We start from the raw sequence: 27,666 nt of genomic DNA on the forward strand, positions 1-27,666 counted from the left end.
AAGGGGGAGGGGGGAGGAAAGGGGAGGGGGAAGAAGGGGAGGGGGGAAAGAGGGGAGAGGGGGGAAGGGGGGGAAGAAGGGGGAGGGGGGGAAGAAGGGAAGAAGGGGGAGGGGGAGAGAAGGGGAGGGGGAGAAGGGGAAGGGGGGAAGAAGGGGGAGCGGGGAGGGGGAAAGAAGGGGGTGCGGGGAGGGGGGGAAGAAGGGGGAAGAAAGGGGAGGGGGAAGAAGGGGGAGGGGGAGGGGAGGGGGAAGAAGGGGGAGGGGGGAAGAAGGGGGAGGGGGGAGCGCCCCGTCAGCCCGTGCCCCGCCCCCCCGAGGCCCGATCTCCCGAGCCCCGCCCCCCGAGGCCCGATCTCCCGAGGCCCGATCTCCCGAGCCCCGCCCCCCGAGGCCCGATCTCCCGAGCCCCGCCCCCGATCTCCCGAGGCCTGATCTCCCGAGCCCTGCCCCCCGAGCCCCGATCTCCGCCCCCCGCCCTCCCGAGCCCCGATCTCCCGAGGCCCGATCTCCTGAGCCCCGCCCCCCGCGCCCCGATCACCCGAGCCCCGCCCCCCGATCTCCCGAGCCCCCTGATCTCCCGAGCCCCGCCCCCCCGATCGAGCCGGCTTCAAGAGCAGAGAGAGAGACGCCACTGCGCAACCTACCGTGTGAGGCCCGGCCGGACTCAAGTTGCGCGCGGTGACTCCTGCCCCACCCGCCTTTACTAAGATGGCGGCGGTGGCGACGCTCGGCTCAGGCCCGACCCCTCCAGCCTTCACAAAGATGGCGGCGATCGCGAGCCGCTTGTTGAGCGCGACGGGAGGTGCCTAGCTCGGGCGTGGCTGGGCAACAGAGGCCCAGGCTTACAGGCCTAGAAAAACGGTGAAAGGTAGGAAAATTCTAGATGTTAGAGAAAAGATTTACAAATTAATTAACTTTTTTAAAAAACAATGTGTGTTTTAAAAGCAACTTTTTTTTTGCTGGAAATGTAGATTTGAAAAGGAACACGCAGAAAGTGGGAAAAAGAAATGAACAGTTTGGAATCAAGATGGCGGCCATTCACCTCGGTTCAGAATGATAAGGCCCGCCCACACATGCACCGATTGGTCAACCGTCAGGTCACTGAACTGTAGGATTGGTCAATCATCATGTCACTCAACTGTAGGATGGCCCGCCCGCACACACAATGAACCCGCCCCCACTCGATGCAAATGAGCGGATAATGAGCGGAATTTTGAACATTTTTTGGATACTGTCGGCACAATTTTTCTCCGACCGTCGGCAGAATTTTTGTCCGAGCAAAAAGTAAATACGCCTACAAGAGTCCCCTAATGATGAGCTTTCTTTTGATATAACATATGTAGGTACGCTCTATAACTTTTGATTGTAGAGACAGACAGAGAGACAGACAGACAGACATATCCTTTTTATATATATAGATGTGCAATAAATGTCAGACTGCTTATAGGGAGAGAAAAGCAGAGGGTACCTTTGGAATTTGAAAAATGACAGATTTTGCTTGATTGCTAGCTCTAACCAATAAATTTATGGTTAGAAATTTTTCCATGTATTATTTTTACCCCAAGGGGATAGTCAAAATAGGTACATTACATTGTCTGGGGACTAAATGTAACAAATGCAGGATTTTCTAGTTCGTTAAAATATGCAAATGACTCCAAGCCGAGGGTAACCATATTTTCTGAACCGAATCCGGGGACACACAGGGTGGGAGCACAGCAAAGTAGCCAGGACAGAAAATGTAAGTTGCGCAGCGTAGCAAGGCAAAATTTTTTAGCAGCCTATATTTCAACAGTTGCAGATACACTACAAATGCAAAAGAAATGTGCATATAATTACCGCAGATGTGACGTCACATTAATAAACGCATTCAGACACTGTTAATAAATAATACACTAACACTCTTCAGGAACGTCAGTTTTTCGTACCCACTGTCTATACGGCCTATTAAGAAAATCTGTCTTCACATCACTTGCCAAATCATTTATTTTTCACAGGTTTATTAATGATTGCTGTGCTATCTCTGCTTTTCAAAAAAAACGGCACGATGACGTAGTTGCTTCTGCTAGTGGAATACGCATAGAAACGGTCCTCCATCAACCATCACGCAGTCAACGATAATGTGGATATAACAAGTGTTATAATTTTAATGAAAATTAAGAGAAATGTTGTTTACAACCTAGTGATGCATTATAAAACTACAAACAAAATGATTTTATACAGTTTGTACGTATAGTAATACATACAAACAGTAATTCAGTCAAAATCAGCATGCATCAGATCATTAGGTTTTGTCTGCTATTGTGATTAGTGGATTTCCAAGGCAGTTCTGAGTTAGCAATTTGCTGCTTTCTAATTTTTTTTGGCCTTACCCTGATTAAGCACTCACTGCTTATTATGGATCTGTCTTCGCAAAGGAAGCGGATAATGTGAAGGTTACTCTAAAAGGAGGGGGAAGTTATGGACAGGATAGTAATAGATAGAGAAGACGTACTAAAAAGATTAGCATTACTGAAAGTTGGTAACTCAACTGGTCCAGAAAGAATGCATCCCAGGTTGCTGAAAGAAGCAAAGGCAGAAATAGCAGAGGCAATTGTCACAATCTTTCAATCCTTATTGGATACAGGAGTAGTGCCAGAAGACTGGAAGGTTGCTAATGATATACCACTATTTTAGAAAGGGGAGAAGGATAAACCAGGAAACTACAGACCAGTCAGCCTAACATTGGTGGTGGGGGAGTTATTGGAAACCATTATCAGGGACAAAATAAACCTTCAATTGGAAAGGCATGAGTTAATCACGGAGAGCCAGCACAGATTTGTTAAAGGAAAATAGTGTTTGAGTGGCTAGATTGAATTCAGCCTGTCCCCAAGGTGATGCACGAGAGCGAGGGGGGAGAAGAGGGAGAAGAAGACACTGCGTCACTGCATCCGTCACTCGCAGACACTAGCTCAGAAACTGGCACTGTGCGTACTTTAGAGGCTAGTGTAGTAGTGGGATCTGCACAGGGTGAGGCACCGGGCACAAGTGGGCTGCAGCAAGACCAGGAGGAAAGGGTAGCTTAGGGGCCAGCTCCCTGCAGAGTGAGTTCTGCTGCACTGGACTCAGATGAGGACCTCGAAGGAGCAACCTTCTGAAGAACGGTGATAGGCATGCACATGGAAATGCTAGGTGCAATGGCAAGCCTGCCAGAGAGCCTCTTGGCAATGTCAAGGAGCATGGAGGAGTCTGCCTCCAACATTGCACGGGTCTCTGCACAGAGTTTAGAGCCCAGGGTTTCCAGGCTGGAAATGATGGAAGACTCCTGAAGAGACCGTGTCAACCCAGACATGATAGTGTGTGAGATGGGCGATGTCGTGGCTGTCATTGCAGCACAAGCGGAAGCGACCCAACGTCTTAGTGCTGCAGCGGAAGCGCAGACCGCTGTCATGCAGGCTCAGCTTGACACCACCAAGCTCAGACTGTTGCCATCATGGCTAGGTTTACCACTATCGATCTGGGCTTACAGGGTATCACAGCAGCCCAGCAATCTGTCCTCCAACAGATTGCTAGGAATGCTGAGGCACCGCCCCAGGGGAGTGGCCTCTCTCAAGATGACAGCATTCCTGTTCCCACCACTGCCACTCCGCCATTGCCACCCCAGACTGCTGCCGCCCATGCAGAGGTGGTGCAGTCTGCAGCCAGGCCTTCTAGGGCCAGAGCTGCTCAAGGTCATCCTGCAAGGCCATCTGAAGTCTCCCCCATGGAAACTCAGCAGCCTTCCACCAGCCATGCTGCAGCTACTGGGAGAGCACTTCATAGGTGCACTGGGACATGAAAGGGCACCCAAATGACCTGCACTAAGGGATTGCACAAGGGTGATTAGTTCATATTATTACAGTAAATGTGTGAATTGATTTTTGATAAATTTATTAATTTTGTTTGGTATCCTTTGTGGTGTCTCTCATTTCAGTTTTGTGCCCAGGAGGACATTATAATATTCCGTGACAGAGGGATAGTATGATGGGGATGTGGTGAGCAATGGGGATCTGGGGTTTCATTCATTGGAATCAGAGTCTGATGAGGCATTCACGGACAGCCCGTCCGGAGGAGGGATTGGCTTGCTGGCTGCCTGCCTCCTTGTCCTCTTCCTTTGGCTCCTCTTCCTCCTCCTCCTCCTGAGGTGGTCCCGCAACCCCTGCTGGTAAGGGGTGCGCTCTCATGATAGCCAAATTGTGAAGCATGCAGCAGACCACGACGAAATGGGACACCCACTCTAGCGTGTACTGGAGGGCTCCTCCCGAGTGATCAAGGCAGCGGAACCGTTGCTTCAGTAGCCTGATGGTCTGCTCAATGATGTTCCTGGTGGAAGCATGGCTCTTATATGAGTGCTGGGCACACGTGTTTGGGTTGCGGAGGCAAGTCATCAGCCAGGTGCAGAGCGGATAGCCCTTGTCTTCGAGCAGCCACCCTCGAGTTTCCTGTGGTGGCTGAAAGATTGTTGGTACACCAGACTGATGCAGGATGAAGGCATTATGGCTGCTGCCAGGATAGTGGGCATTGACCATCAGGAAGTGCTGGGTGTGGTCGCACACTAACTGCACATTTGGGGTTATGGAACATCTCAGGGTTATTATACCGCAAAGTCACGTGGGTGCAGTCGATGGCGTCCTGCACCATGGGGAAGCCCGCTAACCGGGCAAAACCACATGCGCGCTAGTCCTGCTTCTCTCTGCTCAGAGAGAAGATGATATAGTCCCTTCTCCTGGTGTAGAGAGCCTCAGTGACCTCCTCGATGCAGCGATGGACAGCGAACTGTGAGATGTTAGCCATGTCTCCTGCTGCAAATTGGAAGGATCCACTGGCAAAGAAATTCTGGGGCCACGGTGACCTTGACTGCCACTGGGAGGGCCGTGTTGGCCCTGCTCTAAGGCTGCAGGTCTGGTTGCAGGAACTGGCAAAGTTCAGAGACCACCTCCTTGGTGAAATGTAGCCTCCTAATACACTGCTCCTCGCTTAAATGGATAAGAGAACTGCTCTTGTAAGACCCTAGGTGGATAAGGCCTTCTGTTGAGAGCCCTCCTGGACCTCCTCCTCCTGCGCATGCCTTCTCCCCTTCTTCGCTGTCTCCGCTCCCACTCCTGAAGATACTCGAGCGAGAGGGGGACTGCCAGTAGAGCCCCATGACTGTGAGCAAGTGTTGTGAGCAGAAGCCTTTAAAAAATAATGAAGGTATTCTCCACTTGCAACAAGACCCCCTGTTACCGTAGAACCTTGAAAGAAGTTACAGAAAGTTGCACAGAGCTAGTCAAACTGCACAAACATGTCAGGTCCAAGTATTTGCTGATGATCCCTTTAAATACCGCTGGTGGTGCCTCCTTCTTGCTTCTCAACGCTTGCTCAGCTGGTCACATTTAAGGCATGCCGGTAAGATGCACATCGAACTCCAAACTCACAGATCGGGTGTCAAGTCTGACGTCACAATCTGCAACATTTCCATGATTTTAGCGATTGCTGAAATTGGCAGCGCTGCCGGCCATCCGAAAATGGCGGCCACTGCGGGACCCACCAGCAGTTGGCGGAAGAGCGGCGGCTGCCACTTTTCCCCCCGAATCTGGCAGTAATGGGTGGCGCTAAATTCCTGAATTTCTAAGCCATAGGGGTCAATTTTAACTCAGGTGCAGAGAATTGTCGGGTTCCCCGAATTTAGTGTTTCCCACACGAATCTAAATGGGTCTGTGAGATTGATGCAATTTTAACTCAATTGGCCAATTGATTTCCAACGTGTGGGAACCCTTGGCAATTGAGTATTTCCAGTCAGAAAGTCGCAGAATATGACATCATCATTGCTGCTGCTTTTAAGCCTTGCATCTTCTGCAGGCTTCCAAACTTTACCATTAAGATGGCATGGGAGCCTGCAGGAGCAACGGCCAGCGGGAGGGCAAGAGCTGCTCCCAAATTTGATGAGGCTTCACTCCAGGTATTGGTGGTTGTTGCTAGGGCCCACAGGGAGGTCCTGTTCCCTTCATCAGGGAGGAAGAGGCCTCCCAGTCAGACCAAGGCAGTGTGAATACAGGTGGCTGGGGAGGTCAACTCCTTGGGGGTCACACGGCGCACCTGGATGCAGTGCAGGAAAAGATTCCATGACCTTCAACGCACTGGAAAAGTAAGTATGAAGTTCCCATCACCCTCAATCTGATCCCCATTGCCTTTCCTCACCAGCACTCAGCTTTAGCAATCTCTTCCTCCACATCCCACTTGACACTCACATCCATGCACCCTTACCCATTCCCTCCCTCTCTATGCTCACAATCACCTAACTATTCCACCATGCAGCCCTCACACTCCCTCTCACTCTGATGCTTTGAACACAACTAACAACACACAGGGAGGGCCCTTGGTCTTGCAACCTCACTCCATCTTTGTCTCCTACTAAGTATCTATGCTATGCAATCTCTACACTCACTTCTTCATTCTCACTCAACCTCCACTTGTCTCCCTCATTGCAGGAAAAGAGAGCTCACAATAAAAGGGAAAGAGCCAGGACAGGAAGAGGCCCACCATCATTAGCCCAGCTCACCCCCTGGGAGGCAGCCGTCCTGGAAATAGTCGGGGTTGAAAAAGATGCGCACGTTGGGGACGGACAGACGGGTGCATCACAGCAAGCTGGTGACAGAATAGTTTTCCGTCTCTCTCATTGACATTGCACGAGTCGCTGATAATGATTCTGAAACTATAACAGATGGACTTATGATCATCTGCAATATGGAATGTGCATGTAACCTTGACCTCACATCTGTAACTCTTTCCTTTACTCCCCCACAGGACCATCGAGAGCCCCCGTCCCCACTGTCCAGGAGGAAGAGCCTGAGCTTCCAGACTCCTCAGAGGAAGCTGCAACCTCTGAGGGCGCAGCATCAGCAGAAATAAACACACCCAGCACCAGCGCAGACACTCACACCTCGGTGGGACCTTCGGGACATAGAGTAGTGTTGTCACCTGGTGTATCACAGCTCACAAATGAGCATCAGCAGATTGTGGAGACAGGGACAGCAGTGGAGAGTCCTCGTCAGAGGGCGCAGGACTCTGCCAGCTCGGCTCAGCTGTATGTCGACCCTCTGCCTCTGGGTCCATCTGTAAGATGAGAGGTGATGGAACTCCAGGCACAGATGGAGGAGTCTCTGGCAGGTTTTGTCTCTAGGGTCGCTGCGAGTGTGGAGCGAATGGAGGAGTCCATAGCGAACATGAGCAGAGCCTTTGTGGAGTCATTGGCGCATGAACGCATGAACACGGAAAGGATGGCTACCTACGTGGAAATGATTGCTGCCTCCGTGGTAAGGCTGGATACGGTAGAGGAGAGGAGGGCTATGGCCATGGAGGAGGTTAGTCGCCAGGGTATGGAAAACATGGTGAGTGTTCAGAATAGAATGACATCTCTTGAGGAGCGATGGGCATCTCAGAATCACAGAATCACAGAAAACCCCACAGTGCAGATAGAGGCCATTTCGGCCCATCGAGCCTGCACCGACACATATCCCACCCGATCCCCGTAACCCCTACACCAACACATATCCCACCCTATCCCCGTAACCCCACGTATTTAATCCCCCTAACACTAAGGGTCAATTTATCATAGCCAATCAACCTAACCTGCACATCTTTGGACTGTGGGAGGAAACCGGAGCACCCGGAGTAAACCCACGCAAACACGGGGAGAATGTGCAAACTCCACACAGACAGTCGCCCGAGGCCGGATTCGAACCCGGGTCCCTGGCGCTGTGAGGCAACAGTGCTAACCACTATTGAACATAGAAACCAGACCTTCATGGAAGTCCTTCTGAGTAGGACTTCCAGTGCAGATACGGGTCCCCATGGCCCCCCTGATGTGCAGCAAGGTGCTCTCCAGCCACTTGCAGGCGCGGAGGGGGAGCTGACCCATGAGAGGGAGGTTGGTGGCAGACCTCAAGGAAGTGGGGGTTCCTCTCCAGGCGCTCACACTTCCATGCCACTGCTGAGCCCTCGGTCAGAGCCCCACCGGAGTCCACATCCAAATGAGATAGACGTCTCAACCCCGGAACAGCCGCAGGAGCAGCAGACTGTTGACGAGCCCTCACAGGCTCGCCACCCCAGAGGACGCCCGCCAAAGGTGTCGAGACGGGAGCAGCAGGAAAGTGAGCAAGGGGCCTCCACATCTACTAAAGCCACAGGGGAACCACGACATAGGAGCACGCGTAAGAGGAAAATAAAGCACAAGTAATCACATGGGTAGTCACTTGGGTGAAATTTTATGTATTGTTAAAAAAAGCCATCAGATGAATTCTGTCAATAAAAAGTCTGATGGCTACTGCTGTATTTGTGGCGTGTGTCATTTCGCGAATGGGACTTTCACACTGAGGGCTTAGGATTACTTGCAATTGTCAGTATGCTGGACAAATAGCTAGGAATCCACAGAGTCTTGGCCATTGTCGATGCTCAGGTAAGAAGCTGCGAGGCAAAAGTGCTTGGCTAGGCTAAGCAAATCTGGCCAGGATGAATGCGTTCCTTGCATCCCGGGCAGCAATGTTCTGGCGTAATGCTGCCGCTGGTTGTTGGTCCTCTGCAGGATGCTCGTTTTCGCCCTCCTCCTCATCATCATCTGAGGAGGGTATGTGAGGAGCCACTTGGTCCTCAGGAATCTGCAAGCCACGACGCTATGCCATGTTGTGAAGTGCACAGCAAACCACGACGATTCTGGAGACCCTGGCTGCTGAGCTCCACCTGATCTATCCAGGCATCTGAAGCGCATCTTCAGCAAACCGATGGTTTGCTCAATAATGGATCTGGTGGAAATGTGGCTGGAGTTGTAGCGCTCCTCAGCTTCGTTGGCTGGCCTCCTCAACGGCGTCATTAGCCAAGTCCTCGGGATAGCCCTTGTCTCCAAGTAGCCATCCGTGAAGTTGGTCTGGCGGACTGAATAGCGGAGGCACACTAGACTGGCGCAGTATGAAGGAGTCATGACAACTGCCAGGGTACATGGCACAAACATGCAAAATCTCCATCTTGTGGTCACACACCAGCTGAACGTTAAGGGAGTGGAAGCCCTTGCGGTTGACAAAAATACCTGGATTGCGATGGGTTGCCCGAAGGGCCACATGTGTGCAGTCAATGATGCCCTGCACACTTGGAAAGTCTGCCAGATGAGCTAATCCAACCGCTCGCGCCGTCACACTTGCTCAATCCTTGGTGAAATGTATGTGATTGTGCGCGAGGGTAAAGAGGGCATCGGTTACCTGCGTGATGCAAGTGTGTGCGGCCGCCTGGGAAATGCTGCTGATGTCTGCTGATGATCCCTGGAATGAGCCTGAGGCAAAAAAGTTGAGTGTGGTGGTGACTTTGATGGCCACTGGTAAGGAGGGTCCACCTGGTCCTCTGGGCAACAGGTCTTGCTGTAGCATTGCGCAGATGTCAGTCACTACCTCTCGCGAAAGTCGGAGCTGCCTTTGGCACTGCTGCTCAGTCATTTTGAGGTAGCTGACCCTGTGTCTGTAGACCCTGTTTGGGGGGTATCTCCTGCGCCGACGGGCTTCCAGGTGTTGGCCCCTTCTGGCCTGTGCTGCCTCAGGTGGGGGAGCAGCAGCCTGGCGCTCCTGCTGCTGCGGTTGTTCCTGGTTCTGCTGCTGCCGCGCCTGGTGCTCGAGCTCCTCTAATGCCCAGAAGGGAAGGAAAAAAATGGCTCCCATGCTTCTGGCATATGCCTCCGTTGAGGAAGCGCTGAGTGAAGGTGGCGAGAGGGGTTTCCCAGGAGTTCACACTGGAGGTGTGTGTGAGGCTCCAACCTTCCACAGGTGTGGTTAAGCCTGGTAAAAGTTGCCCCAGGCCGGAGACAAAAAATCCTGCCAGCTGCAAATGATGGCTGATCAAATCTCCTCTTTAATGGTTTACCTGCAGCCGATAGGATCGGTGGCGGGTTGGGTGGGAAATGTGATTTTTTTTGACAGCGGGTCAGGACCCACTGTCAATCTGCCACAACGCACCTTCCCACAGGCGTATGTGATCACCAATCTGACCCGACCAGCAGAGGCGGGCGACCCAATTAAACCAATTATTGGTTTGTTGACAGATTAATAATGCTTTTAACTGAATATTTAAACTTTAACTGCTCACCCACAGGGTCCACGCTGCTCAGGGACCACGTCTATGAACCTGAGGTGGGAGTTAAATGGCCATCTCTCACCATTGACAGAATGCTTCTGTCATCTCTACTTCACCTGCCATCTATTCCATCAAGTGGTGCCCTTTATACTGTCTCACCTTGGTCCTCAGAATCCGACCACGATCAGCGCCAACAGCAGCAGCACCAGGCACACCAGCATCACCAACAACAACACCAACCTTCTCCGCAATCACCTGATGCTACACAGGGCATCAGCACCCGAGCACATTGCAGCCTGGGAGCCCAGGGATGGTTCACCATGGCCAGATTTACTTCACTTGACGCTGTACACCCGGGCTGCCACATGATGCGCTAGGCTGACACCACCCCACATCAACACCATAAAGCATCCCTACAATGTCTAAACCATTCCTTTCACACTCACCACCATTGTAAGGGGTACCGTTATGTCTCACCATTCACTGCAACTCACTAAACCATTTCCAAAGGTGCACACAAATCTGTCCAAGAACGCAAAGTGTTGAAAATAAAGGTTTCAATGTTTGACACCACATTAACAGAAACTTTACATGAACATTGGATAAAACACCCAAGTGGCTACCCTAGTGTGTTGTTAGTTGGTATGATTGCACTAGGAGGAGGGTGAGTATGAGGGGTGGCTCGTGAGATGGGAATGTGATAATGTAGCTAGATAGAGAGGGATGGGTGGAGCTGCAAGGTAAGTTGGTGTGAGTAAGCATATGCAGGGGTAGGGTAGGGAAGGCAGAGTGATGGGGATATGATGAGAGGCACAGAAAGATGAAGGTGAGTGTGGCTTTGTACTAACTTTTCATCATCTAATGAGATCATTGAAAGGTTTGCGTCACTGCATCCAGGTCCTGCTGACCACATCCTTGCTTGGGACCCCCTGTGTAATGTGCAACCAGGCTCAGTTGGTCTCCTGGGGAGGTCTCTTCCGCCAATCGGAAGGGAAGAGGACCTCCCTGCGTGCTCTGAATCCCTCCATAAGCATATGGAGGGAGTCGTGGGAAAACCTGGGTGCAGCCCTGCACCTCTGTGCAGTGATTGTCAGTGTTTACAGCACTTCAATGCAGCAGAACACTGACAGCACAAATGTCAAAAGAAAGTTGCTCATGGTCCCTTTATGGAAACCAGCTGATGACGCGTCATGAATGACATCACCAGACCCACTTCCTCTAATTGGACCGGGAAACGCGCTAGAAATTCATTTTCCAGAGCAGGATGGAGCCAACAGCTGGGTCGCGACCCGCCACTAACCCCGGCCGCACCGAAGTAAGGAAAATCTCAGCCATTCTCTCCACATCTATCCTGTCCAACCCATTCATAATTTTAAAGACCTCTATCAGGTCACCTCTAAGTCTTCTCTTTTCTAAAGAAAAATGCCCCAACCTGTTCAAACTTTCCCGATAGCTGTAATCTCCCAGTTCTGATACAAATCCTTGTAAATCTTTTTTGCACATTCTCCAGTGCTTCTATGTCCTTTTTATAGTACGGAGACCAGAAATGTGCACAGTACCAGGGTTCTAATCAAGTTCAACATAACTTCACTACTTTTGAATTCTATACCCCATGAAATAAATCCCAGTGCTTTGTTAGCATTTTTAATTGCTTTGCTGACCTACGATGCTGCTTTAATGATTTGTTCACCGGTATCCCTAGATCTCTTTGCCTTTCTACCCCATTCGGTTTCTTATTTTCTAAGGTGTAGGTGATGTTTCTACTTTTCCTACCAAAGTGCATCACCTCACATTTATCTGTGTTGCAGTTCATTTGCTACTTAACTACCCTGTCTGCAGGTTTTCTAATGTCTTCCTGTAGTGTGTTGCATTCTTCCTCACTGTTAAATCTCTTGACTTTATAGGGTGCTTGGCAGATATTAAATGGCTGCAAGTAATGTTGGAGCTTAAATATTAGACTTCTTTTCTAAAAAGGTCTTCTGGCTTCCCAATCATTGAACTGACCCTGGGAAATACACTGGAGTTAGCGACACAAGTTGGCAGAATGTAGTAATTCAGGGAATAGAGAGGCTTGTAGCAAAAGCAAAGTTGTTTTAATGGAAGACTTTAATTTTCATATAGATTGGGAAGAGCAGAGCAGCGCAAGTCAGAAAGGTAGTAAATTTCTTGAGTATTCAAAAAAAAAATGAGCTTAATACGGGACCAGTATACACCCCTAAGGGGCAAGAGATCTACAACCAAATAAAACAGCCATGGTCGACAAGGGTTGAGAGCTAACATAAAACTAAAGGAAAGAGGACACAAAAGTGCAAAGAATAGTGTGGATCCAGGGGACTGGGAGCAAAGGAAGATAAAAAAGCTAGTAAGAGCTGCAAAAAGGGAATACGAAAAGATACTTGCGAGGGATATCAAGATTAACACAAAAAGCTTTTACAATTATATTAGAAGAAAAAGGGCAGTCAAGGGCAATGTGGGCCCTTTAAAATTGTAATATTGCAAATTAAAATAAGGAAATGGCAGACTCGTTGAATAATTACTTTGTGCAAGTCTTCACAGTAGAGGAATGCCTTAGATAACACAATAGAAAGCCATATATCCAAGTTTGCCAATGACACAAAGATTGGTGGCTAAGTAAGTAGTGTAGACGGGAGCATAAAATTATAAAGAGACATTGATAGGTTAATTGAGTGGGCAAAACTGTGGCAGATGGAGTTCAAATAAGTGTGAGGTCATCCATTTTGAACCAAAAATGGGTAGATCTGAGTATTTTTTTAAATGGTGAAAAGCTAGAAACAGTGGAGGTCCAAAGAGATTTAGGGGTCCACGTACACACAGCACTAAAATGTAGTAGCCAGATACAAAAAAATAATCAAAAGGCTAATGGGATGTTAGCTTTTATAACTGGAGGGCTAGAATATAATGGGGAGGAAGTTTTGCTACAGCTATAAAAAACCCTGGTTAGACCACATCTGGAGAACTGTGTACAGTTCTGGGCACCACACCTTAGAAAGGATATATTGGCCTTGGAAGGAGTGCAGCCCAGATTCACTGGAATATTACCAGGGCTCTAATAGTTAAATTATGAGATTACATAAACTAGGCTCCTATTCTCTGAAATATAGAAGGTTAAGCCTTGATTTAATTGAGGTTTTTAGGATTTTGAAAGGAATTGATAGGGTACATAGAGAGAAACGTTTTTCGCTAGTAGGAGTCTAGGACAAGGGGACATAACCTTGAAATCAGAGCCATGCCTGTAGTGTATGTGCTTTAAGTCAGAACTACTTTTTACAGCTCCTGTATACTGTAGTACCGGCAGTGACCACACCGGTATATAAGCTGTGTGCATGCCTCTGTACCCCAGTCTAGAAATTACTCTCCTCCAGTAAAGACCTGTTATTTGTTTATGTACAGCATCCGTGTAATTATTTATCCACTGAACCACGGATCTAACAGTGGCGATGAGTGTTGATGCGAATCTACCTGCAACATAATAAAAAAAAATTTTTTTAAATAGTCGAGTCCAGGAACACGGGCGTCGACCGCGAGCAACCGCCCAGCAGTCAGGCAGAGATCCAACTTCGCTGGGGAGGCTGTGGAGAGCCGGGCTTGGTTCCCCAGCCACAACGAACAGTAAGAGACCGACGACAGGTCCAGAGCAGACCCTTCCCGAGCAGCGGCGGCTGGTGCCGACCGACGGCAGAGAGAGCCGGGCAACGTCGACGGGGTAAGAAAGAGGGTGAAGAGAGCAGGGCGCAGCCGGGGGTTGATCACCGAGCGGCGTCGAGGAAAAATACTGCAAACCGGAGAGAGGGTAAGAAACAGCCGGGTTCTAGACTGAGCGGCGTCGACAAATATCAAGAGAAGAACGCGCAGAGCACAGCCAGGGATCACAGGCTGATCAGGGGTCCGCGGGGCGAAGCAAGGGGAGACGCCATTGAGCCGCGGAGAAGCAGCGAGAGCGTGGGAGGCGCAATTGAGCCGCGGAGAAGCAGGGAGAGCGCGGGATGCGCCATTGAGAAGGAAGAGCGCGGGAGACGCCATTTTGCGAAGCCGCAGCGGAGAAGACGGGCGAGCGCGGGAAGGAAGGAAAGCGCGGGAGACGCCATTTTGTGCCAGCGGAGAAGAAGGGGAAGAGCGGGAGGCGCCATTGGGGATAGTTAACGCACAACCAAGGATGCCGAAGAGTGGCAGTATCTCTACGTTCGACAATGAAGTCGAAGATTGGGCGACATATGTGGAACGTATTGAGGTGTACTGCAGGGCGAATGAAGTGCCAGGTGCTAATAAAGCACTGGTTCTGTTAAATTCCATGGGTGCAAAAATTTATGGGTTACTGCGAAATGTAATAACCCCAGAGAAGCCGGTAAACAAGAATTTTGAAAGCATAGTAGAAATCCTACAGGACCACTTAAACCCCACACCGCTGCTGATAGCAGAACGATTTAAGTTCCATAAAAGGAACCAACACAAAGACGAAAGCAATGCTGAGTACCTAACGGAACTGCGCAAGCTATCGAAATACTGCCAGTTTGGAGCGGGACTAGCAGACACGTTAAGGGACAAGTTTGTGTGTGGGCTACAAAGTGAAGGAACCCAGAAACGGCTTCTATCAGAAAAGGACCTTACGCTGGACAAAGCTTTCAGTATGGCAGTATCACACGAAGCAGCCGCAAGGGACGCTGCAGAGATACAACGGAGACCGCAAGAATATGGCACCAACGAAATGACCTATGGAACAGGGAAGTGCTATCGCTGTGGCAGAACAACACATGACCAGAAAGATTGTTGGTTCAAGGACCAAGTATGCAGACAGTGTGGGAAAGCAGGACACATAGCAAGAGTCTGCAGGTCTGGGAAGAAAACCAACAGTAAGAAATCTAAACAGGAGAAGTACAAAAAGGTACACCAGGTGATGGACAGTGGTTCAGACGAACAGAAAAGTGACACAGACTCCGGAAGCAAGGAGCTGGGTTGTCTGAAACTACATAATGTAACTGAAATAGAGGATCACCAGACTATCTGGGTTACACTCAAGATAGACGGAGTCGAAGTGGAAATGGAATTGGACACAGGGTCAGCTCTAACAGTCATAAATCAAAGAGACTACAAGCAGCTATTTTCACACATACCCTTGAAAGCTACAGAGATTGTCTTGAAGACGTATACGGGGCAAAAAGTCTGCCCCAAAGGAAAAATAAGGGTGAAAGTGACATATAAAGGTCAGGAAATACCTAAAATGGATATATATGTATTGCCAAATGGAGGACCACCACTGCTAGGACGTGAATGGATCCAGAAGATACATTTAGATTGGCATTCCATACAGGCACTGAAGGCGGAGGCCAAAAAGGATGACAACGTCACACCTGGACGACTGTCAAAAATGCTAACTGACGCAAAAGAAGTGTTCCAGGAGGGACTAGGAACACTAAAAGGAATAACAGCAACAATTAAAATAGAGGATAATGCAAGCCCAAAGTTTCTGAAGGCCAGACCAGTGCCTTATGCGATCAGACCAGCGGTTGAAGCAGAGCTGGAAGGGTTGGAACGTTCAGGAGTACTGTCCAAAGTGGACTGGAGCGAGTGGGCTACACCCATCGTTCCTGTAATGAAGAGGTCGTTGAGTAATACGCCTGGGGAACCAAAGAAGGTCCGCATCTGTGGGGATTTTAAGGTGACAGTGAACCCAGTCCTTCACACGGTGCAATATCCGCTTCCACGAATTGAGGATATTTTCGCCTCGCTATCTGGTGGTAAACGCTTCACCAAAATTGATCTAGCCCAGGCGTACTTGCAGATGGAGGTAGAAGAAGCTTCGAAACATTACCTTACGATCAACACCCATAAAGGTCTCTATCAATACAACCGGCTGGTGTTTGGAGTAGCCTCGGCTCCGGCTATCTGGCAAAGGGCGATGGATCAGGTCCTGCAAGGGATTCCAGGGACCCAGTGTTATTTGGATGACATCTTGGTCACGGGCGAAAATGACGGTGATCACCTCGCTAACTTGGAGAAGGTGCTCGCCAGATTAAAGGAATATGGGCTACGAGCTAATCACCACAAGTGCGAGTTTTTCCAGAAACAGATCTCGTATTGCGGCCACGTCATCGATGAAGAGGGGTTACATAAGTCCCCTGACAAGATTGAGGCAGTAGTCAAGGCTCCAGCACCGGAAAATGTGTCACAACTGAGGTCGTTCCTCGGGCTGGTAAACTATTACCACAAGTTCTTACCAAATTTGTCTACGGTATTACACCCACTGAACACCCTACTGCAAACAGGGGTACCATGGAAGTGGGATGACGAGCGTAGACGAGCTTTCCAGAAGTGTAAAGAATTGATCACATCAAAAGAGGTGTTGGCCCATTTCAACCCAGCACTACCAATTCGTTTGGCATGTGATGCATCACCCTATGGCATTGGAGCGGTGCTGTCGCACAAATTCCCAGACGGGTTGGAGAGGCTAGTAGCCTTTGCGCCTCGGTCACTAACCTCAGCCGAGCGCAACTACGCCCAGATTGACAGGGAGGCCCTCAGCCTAGTATGGGGAGTAAAAAAATTCAACCATTATCTGCATGGGCAGAAGTTCACCTTGCTGACTGACCACCAACCACTTGTCTCCATCTTTAATCCTAAGACGGGCGTGCCAGTAATGACTGCACAGCGGTTACAAAGATGGTCCCTGTTTCTAGGGACGAATCAATATGAAATAGAATATAAAGGCACGAAACAGCATGGGAATGCTGATGGGCTATCGCGCCTGCCACTGCCTACAGTGGAGGAAGCACCAGCAGTGGACCCTATTGAGATATTTTATTCGTCGATAATTGAACGATTGCCAGTAACAAACGCGAATATAGAGGAGACCCGCAATGATCCGACGCTGTCACGGGTATATGAATTGACGGTGAGGGGATGGCCGACACATGGCGACTCACTGTTGCCAGCATTCTCATCCAGAAGAGAACAGCTGTCAGTATGCCAGGGGACAGTGATGTGTGGATCCAGAGTGGTGATTCCACCCAAGTTAAGGGAGAGAGTGCTAAAGGAGCTACATGAAGGTCATCTGGGGGGAGTGAAAATGAAAAGCCTTGCTAGGGCTTATGTGTGGTGGCCGGGAATCGATCAACAAATCGAAGACCTAACTAAGAGTTGCTTAGGATGCCAGAAGGTCCAAAATGCACCACATGCCCCTCTACACCCATGGGAGTGGCCCTCCTCTCCATGGCAACGGGTGCACATTGATTTCGCTGGTCCATTCATGGACTCAATGTTCTTAATAGCAGTGGATGCTCATTCAAAGTGGCCTGAGGTGATAAATATGTCTTCAACCACTACAGAGAAAACGATTGCAGTCCTACGGACCATATTTGCCAGAAACGGTTTGCCAGAGCAGATTTGCTCTGATAATGGACCACAGTTTGTGTCCGACGAGTTCCAAAAATTCATGAAAAGGAATGGGGTAAGGCATTACACATCCGCCCCGTATCATCCAGCCACCAATGGATTGGCTGAGAGGTTCGTACAAACCTTTAAGAAGGCGATAAAGGCCATGTGCGACGAGGAAATTCCACTACAGCATAAGATGGACAATTTCTTATTAGCCTACTGAAACGCGACACATGCAGTTACCAACCAGACCCCGGCCATGATGTTCTTTAACCGAAGGTTGAGATCTCGTCTGGACTTGCTCAGACCAAATGTGCGAAGAAATGTTGAGGACAAACAATTCCAGCATATCAACGAGAAGCCGACAAGGAGCTTCAATGTAGGGCAACCAGTCTTGGCCCGGGACTATCGAACAGAGAAGTGGCAACCCGGAACAATATGTACAAGGCAGGGGCCATTAATGTACACAGTGGATGTCGGGGAGAACATTGTGAGACGCCACGTCAATCAGATCTTAGCGTCACAGGAAAGCGTCAACCCCATGTCTCGAGTACCTGGGGATGAGCCCGACATACCGGTAGCATCTACTTCAGACCCAGTAGCAGTGGAACCCGATGAACTACCCGATGAAAAGGGGTCAGAATCGCCTCTGCACCAAGAACAAGAACCTCCGGAAAGGCGCTATCCCGAAAGGGTCAGGAAGCCGCCCCAAAGACTGAATCTATAAATGGACTTTTGTTATTGAATGTACATGTAAAAATGTAATTGTTATTTGAATATTAAGGGAGTATTATTAATCTAAAAAGGGAGGAATTGTAGTGTATGTGCTTTAAGTCAGAACTACTTTTTACAGCTCCTGTATACTGTAGTACTGGCAGTGACCACACCGGTATATAAGCTGTGCGCATGCCTCTGTACCCCAGTCTAGAAATTACCCTCCTCCAGTAAAGACCTGTTATTTGTTTATGTACAGCATCCGTGTAATTATTTATCCACTGAACCACGGATCGAACAATGCCATTCAGGAGAGAAGTTAGGTAATGCTTCTTCACGCAAAGGGTGGTAAAAGTATGGAACGCTTTCCCACAAATAGCAGTAGATGCTAGGTCAATTAATAATTTTAAATCTGAGATCAATAGATTTTTGCTAGCCAAGGGTATTAAGGGATATGGAGCCAAGGCAGGTGAATAGAGTTAGGATGCAGATCAACCACGATCTCATAGAATGCCGGAACATGTTCGAGGGGCTGAATGGCCTATTCCTGTTCCTGTGCTCCTACACTTCTGGTGCCAGAGCCGGTCTGAAGGAAATTCAGAGCCCTTTACTTTTACCTCCCTCAGTATTTCCTTCCTCCTAAAATCGAAAGGCTTTTAAGTCCTAATCTTGGATTCACCAAGCCACTACTTCCAGATTTACCACAAATTCTCTTTTATACTTTATGATCTTCACATCCTGAACTATAGGACTTGCCCTTTCATCTTGATTTTTGAATACAAATTATCCTTGACGTTCTCAGTGTCTGTCAATCCAATTTCTATACTCAATCCTGCAGTATTGTTTGTCAGTAATTCTTAATTGTGCAGGGTAATAAATCATACAGGTAGAAATCGCAAAAGACTACTTCACTTTAGTTATTAATTTATCCAACAACTTCAAAGTAATCTCATGTCCTCGGAATTTTTTCCTACTGCATTACCTGAGAGATCAATTTTTGATCAGAAATGTGATCAATAAGATTACTAACATCTTCTTCTCCCACTACGTATCCTTTTCCAATATCATATCCAAAGCTTAGTTGTTTGTTAATCTGCTTGTTGAGAAGATGTATGAAGGTTGGTACCATAATCTGAAAAATAAACACATGATAGATATTTTATGGGGCCAATAATGCGGTTTTTGTTGCCCGATCCATCATAGGTCATTATGACATCATATTATTAGGTGTAGAGGCTTAAGCCTACTCCACATTGATGTGTTAAAGCAGGTAAATGCAAGCAAGAAATGATTAGGGCACTGTACGCCTGCATACCATCTGTGCTCAAGGTTCAATAAGACCCTAAATATTATGCAATTTAGAGTTCCTACCAATAATGCAGCTGGAGAGCCCGAGCAATTCTAATTACTAAACACCCATTTTCAAAGGGAACTCAAAGGAAGGCCCACTTAAAGAATTTCTCATTTCACTCTGGAGTGGCCCTCTCCTCATTACTGGGTCATTCCTAAGTACCCACATTTGAGCAGGCTTTCAACAGTCAATTCATTAATGGAAATTTAGTGCCACAGAACATTTAAGAAAAATGTCAATGCCTCCCAGACAGCCAGAAGCTCTTCACTATCCGTTTGCACCCAACATTCCAGCCCTCAAGGCACTCCCAGCCTTTTATGCACCATGCAGATTCACCAAAATATTTTATGAATTGACTTCATATTAACATTTGCCGCAGATGTACGCAGTGCCTTTGGAGCAACAATTCTGGTGGCACTGCCCCTATATCTCATTTACTTCAGAAATGGATGTCTTACTTTTTAAGAATTTATACATAACTCCTGGGTCCCTTTTCCTCTTGGTTCATTTATACTGTGCAGTAATATAAATATTATGAGTCAGCAAGTAGAACAAAATGGTCACATCTCCCCTCCCATCTCCTGCACAATAGACTTCCTCCAACTTTCTTTGGAGCTTGGTCAAGTTCAGAAATGTAGATTACCTACCAGAGGTATGATCTGTTTCATTTAGTACCCTGGAGTTCCAGGATGGACCAGAATCATCCCATAATGTTGAAGACTACATGGTAATGGGAATAAACCTCTGAATTTTCCTGGCCTGTTACAATGGGGTCGATTTTCCTGGAGCCGTCAGGCGGGGTTTCAGGCGTGTAGGGGGGGAAAATCCTGAATTCGGGGGTCCCGACACCATCCCGCCCAAAACCTCGCTCCACGCAAGTTTCAGAGGCGGCGGGTACCCGCCCCGCACTGGGACCCGCCGACCCCAGGCGGGAAGGGATTAGTGCCAATTAACTGCCTGTTAACAGGTAGTTAACAGGCAGTTTTTAGCCTAATCCCTATTTTGAGGGGTGTCGTGTGGGATTCCCGACGGCTCCAAACCACGCCAGGTTAGAGCAGGCGGGCCGGCGGGTTGAAGGAGTTGGAGGGGTCATGATGTCGGTGTTCAGGTGAGTGATGGGTGCATGAGTGCAAAGGTAAGTGTGTTTGGTGTGTCTAAAGTGTGTAAAGAACTTTTACTTACCTGTACTTACCTTAACAGCCTTTCTTCCTGTAGGCGTCATGAGCGCATCAAGCTGAATGGCTGCGATGTGAAAAGTGACAGCCTTCAGCTTTGAGTGCTGCTGAGTTTTCTAACTGAGTCTGTGCAGAAGGACTCATGTCAGAACTCAGACTGTCAGTGTTTCACAGCTTCAAACAGCTGTGAAACACTGATATTTCATCTGTCAAGAACTCTTGACAGATGAAATTGCAGTCTGTGACGTCACCTGTTGCCGGGTGGCCCTTAATTGGCTTGTTGAGCCCTGAGCGGGCTCAACAAGGTCAATCAAGGGAAAATCGCGCGGATTGGCCGGACTTCGATGTAGGCGGGTCTAAAACCCGAAAGTTGTAGTCCCGCCTTCTTCCCGACAGCTTCGGGAAAATCGACCCCAATGTCTTTGACAGCCCAATCATGAACAGTTTCTGCACTTCACTAAACAAAAGGGGCGAGAAATTTGTGGCCTTAGCGCCACTCTGTAGCGCCTTTAAATGGCGCTAAAACATTGGCCGTCACTCTTTCACCAGCTGCTGGTGGGTCCCGCGGCGGCCGCCATTTTGGCCCCGACCTTTGCGCTGCCGGTAACTGGTAGTGCCATCTCCAACAAAATGGTGGCATTGTGACGAAAATCGGCATGCAACGCCGACTTTACGTCAGAAGCGCGAACTTCAACCCTAGCGCTGACAGTGGCGATGTTTGCATCTCTTAAAGGAACATACACATTGTTCAGATAAGTTTAGATTTGAGGTTTTGGACTATTTTTTTTATTTTATTGAAGTAGTGGCTTGCTGTAATAGATGTGAAAAGTTTTTCTTAAGTGTGTAGGGAGTGCTGCTGGACGCTTGCAAGGGTTCGGATGGTAAATGAAGACTTTTGAGAAGACAGAACATGGTGCAAAGACTCAGCAGATCACGCAACATCCATGAAGAGAAAAACAGAGTTCAGGTCTCAGGTCGAGAAGCTGCCTGACCAGCTGAGTATCTCCAGCATTTTACGCTGTCATTTCACATTTACGGCATCCGCTTGCAAAGGGAAGAGGAAGATCCAGAAGAGGCGGATACAGAAGAGGAGGAAGCCAAAGAGGAGGAATCAGACGGAAGGATGTATCCCAGATAGCCCCTTTGTGGCTGGGATATCTGGGATGGAATCATCCGCCTGCGGTCCCAGTGAACACAACCCCAATTCCCCTTTCAACATTAGTCCCACACCTTGCCTTCCATCTGTTAATGACCATCACAACGTCCTCTTGGTCACGATGCTGAAATAAAAGCCTCCACAAAGCAAACTTTCCAATCCACCTATATACATCTATCCATCCAATATGACATCAAGAAATCAACTCATCACCCATATGCATTCTCTTAGTGACTGTCTTGTGTGTGCCTTTGCCTATCCTACTGATGTTGTGCAGTGCTACCACAGTGGCTGCAGCATGGCTGGTTGAAGGCTGTAAAATGAGGAAGGCACAAGGGTGAAGTTGTAGCGATAGGAGGACAGGAGAGCATGAGGTGCATGCCAGGAGGAGGATAACGTATGAGGATACCAGCATTTTGTATCCTTTCAGCCCCGCAGCTGGCAAGGGCTCAGCCATGCTCTTGCCAAGAATAGCCTCCAAGGAGGTGAGGTGAGGTGAGGCTAGGAATGGGAGATGTGCCTTGTGATTGGTGCAGATTGTTGGTAAGTGAGTGATTGGGGGTGGGGGTCGTGCATTGAGCAGTGTGTGAGGCTAGTGGTGCAATTGGTAGGAGATGGCGTTTGAAGATGCATTCACTGACCTTAACCAGTGGTCTGAGCTCATGAAGCTTCTTTGGGCACTGGAGTCAGGTGGTGGGGGTGACACTGCTGGCAGTGACGGCCTCGATGATGTACTCCCACATCGTTCTTTCTGGAGGGCCTCCTGGCCCCTCTGGGTAAAAGGGCCTGTCTTGCAGTGCTGACCCCCTGGACAAAGCTACAGTGCTGCATGCGAGACCCTGGGTGCCACTTCACAAAGAATCACAACAACACTTCCCTGGCTTGCTGAGTCATTTGTGTTAGTGCTGAGGCATTTTTCCTATTTTTTGAGGTTAGGAAGGGAATTCACATTTGGGACTTCTTTTTAATGTTAAATATTTTTTTTAAGGCAGAAAGGGCTGAAAAGTGCATTGTTTCACTTCATTTTAATTTGTATTGCTTCAGTGTGCATGGCCCATTTAATTCTCCGGCCTCTTCATTTCCCACAATTCCTTGGGAGCGCCACAGCCTCGCTTCCAGGAGCTGTGCGTGGCTCGAGAGCCGCACCTGCACACAAACTTCAGGTTGGATGCCTCCAGTAACGCCACCGGGATGGCGCTGCACGGCAGGTAAGCGCTGCACCAACAATATCCATCCCCAAGAGGAATTTTGCTCCGTTAGCGTTGCGGCCATTTTCAGCAGCCGTTAACTCCAGTTGCCGGTGACACTGGCAACTTTACTGGCTAACATGAATTTCTCCCCCTTGATCTTCTGTCTAGAATCCTTGGCCAGTCCTGAGAAAACTATCTCCCTGGATGTTGAAATGGGACCCTCTCTGATGTCTCATGGTCTTTAGATCTGATTGAATTGGCAGCACTTACCATGCGACAGTTGGATGTTACCCCCACTTGGATTCCATTTTGCAGGAGGGCAAAACAGTGGTGAGTCACAGATGGCTTTGGAAGCAGGAACAGCAAGCTTATTCTTTCTGGACTTCTGTTAATCTCCCTAATGGCAAGTTCCACTTTGGGGAAAAAAAGGCTACAGATGAAAATAGAGGGTACTTTCCTGAGCTTGGAATGAAGTCACATTGTTGGTCAGACTGGTAGAAGTTTCACTGCATATATAAACAGAGGGAGTGTTTCCACTATGATAGTCATCAAGAAATCAAATAGGGAATTCAGAAGAAACTTATATACCCAGAGAGTAGTGAGAATGTGGAACTCGCTACCGCAGGGAGTAGTTGAGGCAAATAGTATCGATGCATTTAAGGGGAAGCTAGATAAGTATCTGAGCGAGAAGGGAATAGAGGGTTATGCTGATAGAGTTAGATAAGGAAGGATGGAAGGAGGTTCCAATGGAGCATAAACGCCAGCATAGACTGGTTGGGCCAAATGGCCTGTTTCTGTGCCATATATCCTATGTAATTCGATATAACTGTGCTATACCTGCCATGAAACTGTTTGATGTTGTCACTGGGTGCCCAGTACTAACATCCCTCACCTCAAAGAGTCCAAGAATTCACATAGAAAACGTAATTAAAAATTTAAAAAGAGGAAAGTTGGGAAACCATTTCAGCAAATCAGAGGTTAGCCTGAAATTCTGAGTCATACACACCAGAACAGAATCTGAGCTGCGCTTTTTATGTCCAAGGCATCCATGGCTGACTCACTTACTAACTTGTTGCTGGGCCATACCTGATTCCTGGCCACAAGCAAGGCTTATTTGCTAAAGCCATGTAAATTGTTTGTGCACAAAGTAAATTGTTTGTGCACAAAATTAATATGAAATATCCACAGATGAAAATTTCCTGCAAGTGAAGCTTCTATCTAACCTGCATGTTTTTAATCCTTTTTAGGAAGGATTTTCCCTGAATGTGTGATAGGGTCTTTGGTTTGGCAGTTGGAATAGAACAAGTTAGAGGCAAATTAGAAGGAAGAGTCAGTCAGTAGATAAGGAATGATTAAGTAGAGCTGCCATTGGTACATTGAAATATACCAGTATCTGAACTTCCAGATATTCTCAAAAATTGTTTTTTTTTATGTTAATAAAAGTAAACAATAAAAAGCACTGTATCCTATGTATTGTGATTGTCCCAAAATATCAATCTCATCCAATATCAAATGTGAACTGCAAAATCTACATATTCTTCCTTTCGACCTATACAACTTGTATTTCTATACTTGCAGTAGCCTATAATTTACCTCTGCAATGGAACTTCTCTTACCTTTAAAAGTCGCAGTACCCTAGCGAGACGTACCAATCTGAAGATTCGGACAGTACGGATCTTGTGCACACTGCGTTCAAAGAGCTGGTCTATGAGGATGTCAGCTGCTGCTAATGTGATGATGAATAGGTCAAACTGGTTCCAGTGATCAAAGATATAGGCTTTCCGCAAAGCAAGGGCCTGAAATCCATACAAATACTTATTAATAATCAGTCATCTTCTAAAATATGTCTGCCTATGAGGAACGTATTGGGTCTGATTTTAAAAATTAACATCTTTCATTGAAAATTCAGAAGAAAAGGCATGTCCAGTCCTCCCCATTTTTGAATGGTCAAACTCTACATACAATGAGTTATACAAGATATTGAACTGTACTGTTGCCAACCATCTGTGTTCAGAGTAAACAGCCCATTTCTTTCAACCCCTGTTCACTTCATTCATGTAGTGGCTCCTGAAAAAGCATTTCTAGCTCTGGCTGACTTTCCTTCTAGAAAGTATAGTGATTTGTCTCCCGTGCACATGCGTAGAAGAGGAAAATCACCATACTTTCTGGATGAAGAGTTAGCTAGAAACAATGTTTGAGGAGCCATGACACAAACAGCAAATGGCAGTTGACAGGTTGACCTGAATGCCCTATTCATCTCACTACTATTCTCCTCGCGAGTTATTCAGAGGTTAAGGAAGTCAGTAGTTTTGGAAACCATAGCAGCCAATAGTTTCAACCGTAAGTTTAGAATCTGTCAGAAATATTACAATTAAGGGATTACACAGATTTTGTTTCTAAAGCAGGTTCTGCTGAGCCCTGAATTTGCTTGACTTTTTCAGCATTTCTTTGGCACTAGAATGATGTTTGTGCTCACTGATGCCTGCAAATTGGGCAGATCACGTTTACACCCAGGTCCACCCCATACCAGCTGTGCTGCCATTTGCGGTCAAGTTTGGGGCCTGCTGACAGTCTGCGTGCCAATGGTGCTGTGAACTCTTTATAGTATATGGAAATTACCTGAAATGGCATAGGAGTTCCCAAATCTTACGATTAGTGTCCCCATTGTAACGAGTGTAATTCACAACAAGTTAAAAGGAGTGTATGTGCATCAGCTGATACTGGCTGAAGTACTTTACTTTGAAGCCTGCAGAAGCTGTAAAAAGTATTTGCTTAAAAGTTGTTCAACTCTAATATTTTCCAGTTCTGATGAAAGGTCATTGACCTGAAACGTTAAATCTGTTTCTCTCCCCATAGATGCTGCCTGACCTGCTGAGTATTTCCAGCATGTTCTATTTTTATCTCAGATTTCCAGCATCTGCAATATTTTGCTTCTGTTTAAAAAGTTATTGCTGGACTCACAAGAGATCTTTTGGATAGGAGTTTTTTTTGCTGTGCATCTGAAAAGAACTGACCTCACTCTGGCAGCCAAATGGCTTGTTAGACCACTAGGAAATTCTTATAAGATATAATAGGCTAGAACTTATTGTTGTGTGGTATTGAATGGTAACCAAACATTGCTTAAGATTTTCCAGCATAAGTAAGCATGTTCATGAATCCACAATTTTACTGTTTTAAATCCTTCCAATATTATATACGTTGTAACGGGAATGGTAGCATAGGGCTAGTAATCCAAAGGCCCGGACTAATGATTCAGAGACGTGAGTTCAAATCCCACCACAGCAGCTGGGGAATTTAATTTCAGTTAATTAAATAAATCTGGAATAAAAAGCTAGTATCAGTAATGGTGACCATGAAACTATCGGATTGTGGTAAAAACCCATCTGCTTCACTAATGTCCTTTAGGGAAGGAAATCTGCCATCCTTACCTGGTTTGGCCTATATGTGACCCAGACCCACAGCAATGTGGTTGACTCTTATCTGCTCTCTGAAATGGCCTAGCAAGTCACTCAGTTGTGACAAACCGCTGCGAAACACAATAATAAGAATGAAACCGGACGGACCACCCGGCATCGACCTCAACACCGGCTTCGGACATGGCAACGGCACACCCAGCCCAGTCGACACTGCAAAGTCCTCCTCACCAACAGCTGGGGACTTCTGCCAAAATTGGGAGAGCTGTCCCACAGACTAGTCAAGCAACAGCCTGACATAGTCATACTCACAGAATCATACCTTTCAGCCAATGACCCAAACTCCTCCATCACCATCACTGGGTATGTCCTGTCCCACCGGCAGGACAGACCCACTAGGGGTGGCGGCACAGTGGTATACAGTCGGGAAGGAGTGGCCCTGGGAGTCCTCAACATTAAATCCGGACTCCATGAAGTCTCATGGCTTCAGGTCAAGCATGCGCAAGGAAACCTCCTGCTGATTACCACCTACCGCTCTCCCTCAGCTGATGAATCAGTACTCCGCCATGTTGAACACCAGAGCAATAAGAGTAGCAAGGGCACTTAATGTACTCTGGGTGGGGGACTTCAATGTCCATCACAAAGAGTGGCTCGGTAGCACCACTACTGCTGATCAAGCAGCCTGATCCTGCTCCTATTTCGTGTGTCTAATTCTGTTAGATTCAGGAGATGGTTCTGTGATAGTGGATTGGCGGTTAGGATGAGATCAGCCATGATCTTATTGAATGGCGGAGCAGGCTCGAGGGGCCGATTGGCCTACTCCTGCTCCTATTTCTTATGTTCTTACTGATTGAGCTGGCCGAGTCCTGAAGGACATAGCTGCCAGTCTGGGCCTGCGACAGGTGGTGAGAACCAACACGAGGGAAAAACCTACTTGACCTCGTTCTCACCAATCTACCTGTCGCAGATGCATCTGTCCATGAAAGTATTGGTAGCAGTGACCACCGCACAGTCATTGCGGAGACGAAGTCCCGTCTTCACACTGAGGACACACTCCATTGTGTTGTGTGGCACTACCACCATGCTAAATGGTATAGATTCAGAACAGATCTAGCAGCTGAAAACTGGGCATCCATGAGGCGTTGTGGGCCATCAGCAGCAGCAGAATTGT

General features: G+C 47.8%; 1 protein-coding gene across 1 annotated transcript in view; it reads right to left on the reverse strand.

The window, feature by feature from the left end:
• LOC147106682 (sperm-specific sodium:proton exchanger-like) overlaps positions 1 to 27,666 on the reverse strand; it is a 504,645-nt gene that overhangs the window by 283,179 nt on the left and 193,800 nt on the right. The window contains exons 16-17 of the mRNA XM_086008503.1: positions 24,699 to 24,878; positions 19,193 to 19,342 (exon numbers count right to left, since the gene is read on the reverse strand). Of these exons, the coding sequence (XP_085864629.1) occupies positions 19,193 to 19,342; positions 24,699 to 24,878 (330 nt within the window). The remainder of the gene's footprint in view (positions 1 to 19,192; positions 19,343 to 24,698; positions 24,879 to 27,666) is intronic.

Source organism: Somniosus microcephalus, chromosome 15 (assembly GCF_052327205.1).
Source record: "Somniosus microcephalus isolate GS21.2 chromosome 15, FLI_Smic_1.0, whole genome shotgun sequence".
NCBI lineage: Eukaryota > Metazoa > Chordata > Chondrichthyes > Squaliformes > Somniosidae > Somniosus > Somniosus microcephalus.